Source organism: Pseudorasbora parva, chromosome 10 (genome assembly GCF_024679245.1).
Source record: "Pseudorasbora parva isolate DD20220531a chromosome 10, ASM2467924v1, whole genome shotgun sequence".
Taxonomy (NCBI): Eukaryota; Metazoa; Chordata; class Actinopteri; order Cypriniformes; family Gobionidae; genus Pseudorasbora; species Pseudorasbora parva.
Window position 1 is genome coordinate 44933480 of NC_090181.1, and position 6116 is coordinate 44939595.

Below are 6116 nucleotides of genomic sequence, written 5' to 3' on the forward strand. Positions count from 1 at the left end.
AGACATGAATACCAAAGTAAGCAATGGTAATACCAACAGTGAGGAGTCTATGAGGCATCACGGTTGGCATCAATGGAGAAAGACGTGTTGACTTCAGCATCTTTACTCATAGGGACATTGTCAAATTGGGATGGAGATCACCAGATAGCCACACTATTAACCAAATTGACCATGTCCAATAACAAATGACGCAGGCACCGATTCCTACAAAATGTGAGGGTCCATAGGGCTGCAGATGTCAGCAGTCATCACTACTTGGTCATGAAGTGAAGCTAAAACACCACACAAAAAAACACACCAAAAAAAAAAAAAAAATTTGGGGGAAAGATTGAGCAGAGACTGCAAAACCTTTTTCCATTATATTGAGGAACCACTTCGAAGCACTAGCAAAGATTAACAAGAGCAGGAGAATGTGGAAGATATATGGGGTAATATCAAGGAGGTTTTTCCACAGAGACTGCAAAAGAAGTGATTGGCTACAGGAAAAAGAAGGACAAGGCATGATTAACACCTGGTACTTGGAAGAATATAGATGTAAGAAGAGTAGCCAAGGAAAAACTACTGAGTGCTAGATCACCCAGACTCATTCAGCAAGCGCTAGAAGATTATAGGACCAAATACAGAGGAGTAAAGAGGAGTGCTCAAAATGATAGGGTAACCTTTGTTGAGAAGCTGAACAGGCTGTAGAATGGGGATACTGAGTATGGTTTACAAGATCAAGCAGTTGAGTGGTCAAAAATTGTTCCCAACCAATTGGAACCAGATGAGCCAGTCATTCATGCTTCATCCAGTAATATTGTGGAATAGACATCCACCCTCCCACCAAAGAAGAGGTAGTGGATGCTATTAAGGCCACGTAATCCGGTAATGCATCAGGGTTTGACTCCTTTCAAATAGAGCTGCTGAAGGCAGACATCTACACGTCAACCAGCATGCTAACAGACCTTTTTAAGAAGATTTGGGAAGAAGACACTATCCCAAAGGATTGGAGCAAATGCCTTATGTTTAAACCGGACACTTCAGCAACTGGGACAGCTGGAAGGGTATTACACTTTTTGTATTGCCAGCAAGGTTTTCTGTAGGATCCTGTTGAAAAGGGTTGATAGTGCCATAGACCACAAACTGAGAGAAGAACAAGCAGGTTTTTGAAGAGGAAGAGGAGGCATAGACCAGATATTTACACTGTGTAACCAATGTCTGGAATGGAACCCACCACTATTGTATAAACTTCAAAAAGGCATTTGACAGTGTCCACCGAGATAGCTTATGGAAGATGCTGTAAGCTAATGGAATATTATCCAAGGTTGTACAACTTATTGGGAAGTTCTATAAATGCTTTGAGTGCTCATTATCCTTGATGGTACATTGACAATACTTCGAAGTCAGGTCTGGTGTACGACAGGGTTCTATTCCTGAACAATATTGACTGGGTTATGCTTTGAACTTCCGACCATGCCCGTGGCATTCAATGGACCCTTATCTCTTATTTGGAAAGCCTTGACTTCGCCGATGATCTAGCTGTAATATCAGCCACACACACCCACATCCAGGAAATGTCAGATAGACTGAGCAGAAATGCTAAACAGACCGGCTTACACATAAACAAGCAGAAGACACAGGCCAGTGCCAATCAAGGATGAGAATGATTTCATTTTATCTTGGCACCGCCATTAGCACTGATAACGGAGCCCAAAAAGACATCAAGGCCCGAATAAATAAAGCATGAGAAGCTTTTACCAGACTCAGAACCAACTGGAAGTCTAAACAGGTAAGCCTAGGAACAAATATCACGCTTTGCAACAGCAAGATTAAATCAGTGCTTCTGTGTGGCTCTTAATGTTGGAGTATATTGAAGACTCCATCCAGATAGATAGATGCCATCCAGGTAGATAGATGCCAGAAGATAGATGTCATCCATAAAATTTGCCTTAGGACGATCTGCAACATCTACTGGCCCAGTACCATCTCTAATGCCAACATGTTCAAAAAGACAAGATCCAAGAACATATCTCAGGAGATATGCCGATTAAGATGGCTTGGACATGTGCTCAGGATATCTCTGGAAAGGATACCTATAGTGGCTTTGCATTGGACACCAACAGGCAAGCACAAACGAGGCAGGCCAAGAACAATATGGCGATGGACAGAGAGGATCTAGTAAGTAGTCAGAGGAGGGACAAACCACAAACCGGCGATAGGGTGTTAAAGGTCCAAGGCTCATCGATGCACGAGAGCATGGTCGTTAGAGCTTATGGGAGGAATGTGTCACAACATTGTCTGGCTATCACCAGACCAAGGTCAATTTAAGATTGAACATTGGTCGGGGGAGTCTGCTCTGCGTTTTCTACTGCACAAGAGGCATGATCAATGGGCATCATTCAAATGACTCCGTACGCAATTGGATAGTCCTTCAACTAATCTGACGACAAGAGGCGTGATCAACGGGCATCAATCCATCGCTTCTCTATCTGTCATCGTGTTGAACCCACCAATAGCATACCAGGTAGATAAGCCAGTCTGTGATCACCGGCAGATCAGTCTATTCACAACACACAGTGCATCACACTCTGTTCTACATGCCTACGATGACAACGTCCATCGTCGAAACCTCCTACAACGGGTATGAGTGTCGGAACTGTACCTTGGAGCAGTTGAAGAAGATCACTGGTTTGATGAGTGCCATTTTGTTTTACACCACGTGGACAGCCGTGTTGTTGTGTGCCATTTACCTGGGAAAGTGATGGCACTAGGATCACTGCAGGACGATGACGACAAGCTGGTGGAGAGTGTGTGTGATGGTCTGGACAATGTTCTGCTGGGAAACCCTTCATCTAGCCGTTCATCCAGGCGTAAATGTGCAAAACATTGTTGCATAGCAGGTACAGCCCTTCATGACAGTGCTGTTCCCTGGTGGAAGTGGCTCTTTCAGAAGGATAATGCACCCTTCCACACATGGTTCAGGAATGGTTTGAGGAACATGATGAAGGGTTCAGTGTTGCCTTGGCCTTCAAATTCTCCAGATCTCAATCCAGCTGAGCATCTGTGAGATGCACTGGACAAACAAGTTTGATCCACGATGGCTTCACCTGGCAACCTAGAGGACTTCTGCTCGCAACCTAGAGGATCTTCTGCCGGAGACCACAGGACACCTCCAGGGCTTTTGTGGAGGCCAGGTCTCGGTGGGTCCGCACCGTTTTCGCAGCACGCAGAGGACCAGGTTAGGCAGGTGGTCATAATGTTTTGACTCATCTGTGTATATGTTAGATTCATGTTTTCCTTGTTTCCAATGCTTCCAGCATTGATTGGAGTACATTTCTAAAAATATACATAAATAAATACATAAAATAAAAATATCTGATTTCTCCCATGACCCTAAATGTGTGGACAATGTTAATTGTCTGTGCATCATAAATGAAGTACTAATATATCCCCCCATTACGCATGTCTGAATAAATCGAGCATAAATCGATCATAAATCCCAAAGCGTAATGATTTTGACAGCTAAAGTTCGAGTTTTACCACGAGTTTTTCTTTGTCCCACCAGCCGCCCTGACACAACCTTCCTGTGGTTCCTTAGCCCGCTAAAAGCAATCCGCCATCTCGTCTGCAACCAATACAAGTGGCTGGTCATCAAAATTGTGGTGGTTCTGTTGATATTAGCAATGCTGGGCTTGTTTCTGTACAGTATGCCAGGTTACATGGTGAAAAAGCTTCTGGGTGCTTGAAAAGCTCGCTCAATGCCTGCAGTATTTGATATCACCTGGTATTATGTACTTGTTGAAGTCAGATGCATACTTATTTTGTTAAAAATCATAACTGCTTTAACGGGCAAAGCCCAACTGAGAACAAAGTTCATGCATTTTTGGGAAATGCTGCAAAAGCATTTGCGGTTTTATCTTTTCAAATTGTTACTTTCCAACCAGATTTGTTAGCTGTTTGTGTTTCAGAAAACTTATAAAAAGGAGAGGAAAAAAAATTGTTTTATTTGACTGCATATCCAATGCTGGTGTAATTTTATTTTATTTTATATCAATTAATTTGTTTGGGGTTATCAGATTTTTGGAAGTAATTTCTCCAATGAAAGATGTGTTGTTGTGTGCTTTGGCTTCAACTAATAAATCAATAATAAAAAAATAAAAAATAAACATGCTTTTTATTTATAAATCCTGCCACTTTTCAAGAAACAATCCAATCGTGAATTATCTTTGAGTGCAATTTCCTATTATTTTGCAATAAACAGGCACATCTAAAATCCATCAATTGAACAGCCATGTTTGTTCTCCATTAGAGATTTAACTCTTGAATTCTAAGCAGTTTCGCTGAACAGCTACTCTTGAACACTCGAGTCCATGCATGAGCACTAATGTGCACCATTACACATGAAGGCATGTTAATCACTGCTTTGAACCTGACAAACGTGCATGCCATCAATGAGACAAACATGTAAAAATTGTCTGTTTACAATTTTTAAAAATTTGTGCAATGATTTTGTCCCACCAGCCGCCCTGACATTGCATTGCTGTGGTTCCTTAGCCCGCTAAAGGCCATCCGCCATCTCGTCTGCAACCAATACAAGTGGCTGGTCATCAAAATTGTGTTGGTTCTGTTGATATTAGCAATGCTGGGCTTGTTTCTGTACAATATGCCAGGTTACATGGTGAAAAAGCTTCTGGGTGCTTGAAAAGCTCGCTCAATGCCTGCAGTATTTGATATTACTTCAATCTTATTTCAGCTAGAATGATGTATTTGTTTGTTGAAGTCATCATACCTATTTTGTTAAAAATCATTACTGCTTTAATGGGCAAAGCACAACTGAGACCATAAAGTTCGTAATATTTTGGGAACCACTATAAAAGCATTTGCAGTTTTGCCTTTTTAAATTTGACCTGTTATTTCCCAACCATAGTTGTTAGCTGTTTGTGTTTCAGAAAACGTACAAAATCCAAAAACCTGTCTCATTTCTCTGCATATCCAATGCTGATGTATGATGTTTTTATATCGATTTGTTAGTTTCTGGGGTTATCAGATTGTTGGAAGTAATATTTCTTCACTGAAAGATGTGTTGTTGTGTGCTTTGGCTGCTACTAATAAATCAATAATAAAACAAAACAAAAACCTGCATTTTATTTTTTAACCGTTGACAAATCTTTTCATGCATTTTCTGCACCTGTACTCGAACCAATTTAATCGTGAATTATCTTTGAGCGCAAATTCTTTGCACTAAACAGGCATATCTAAAATCCATTAGTAAGCATAAATTGAACAGCCATGTTTGTTCTCCATTAGAGATTGAACACTCGGGTTTCGTTGAACAGCTAATGTGCACCATTACACATGAAGGCATGTTAATCACTGCTTTGAACCTGCCAAAAGTGCATGCCATCAATGAGACAAACATGTAAAAATTGTCTATGTTTACAATTTTTAAAAGCTTGTTCAATGATTTTGTCCCACCAGCCGCCCTGACATTACATTGCTGTGGTTCCTTAGCCCGCTAAAGGCCATCCGCCATCTCGTCTGCGACCAATACAAGTGGCTGGTCATCAAAATTGTGTTGGTGCTATTGCTTCTGGCCCTTCTTGCCCTGTTCCTCTACAGTATGCCTGGCTATATGGTTAAGAAACTCCTGGGCGTCTGAGAGGAGAGAACAGTAGATTCATTTAGTAGCTTAATCTCTTCTATATACCACGTTTGAAATGCATGATTTGTATGTCTGCATTTGGCAAAATAAAGACATCAGTTAACAGTGTCTTGTTTTTCATTGGCCGGTTTCATTCCATGTTTTAGGCTAGTGTGAGTTTAGAGAATGATTGGGTTTTATTTTCGGTGGAGAAACATTTACAACAATTGCCAAAGCAATCTAGTTTATAACTAAAATAGAGATGTTATTAATGTATAGGTCCAAGTCCAATGTTAAACCCTACATTTTGTTGTATAAGCTTAACTGTATCACTGTAAACTCCCCAATAACTGCCTACTGTATATACAGTACAGGCACTAAAGTCTTATACAGATTATTTCATTTGTGAGCCACACGTTCAAACTTTGCTGCTCCGATGTATGGCTTCTGGGCTCAAGAGGAACAATGGGCTCTATAACTTTGGGCAAACACATGG

At 40.9% G+C, this 6116-nt stretch overlaps 1 protein-coding gene across 1 annotated transcript in view; it reads left to right on the plus strand.

Annotated features, from left to right (window-relative positions):
- Window positions 1-5643, plus strand: part of LOC137091621 (otoferlin) — a 49988-nt gene extending 44345 nt beyond the window's left edge. The window contains exon 41 of the mRNA XM_067456237.1: window positions 5458-5643. Coding sequence (XP_067312338.1) covers window positions 5458-5638 — 181 coding nt within the window. The 3' untranslated portion in view covers window positions 5639-5643. The remainder of the gene's footprint in view (window positions 1-5457) is intronic.
- The last annotated feature ends 473 nt before the right edge of the window (window positions 5644-6116 follow it).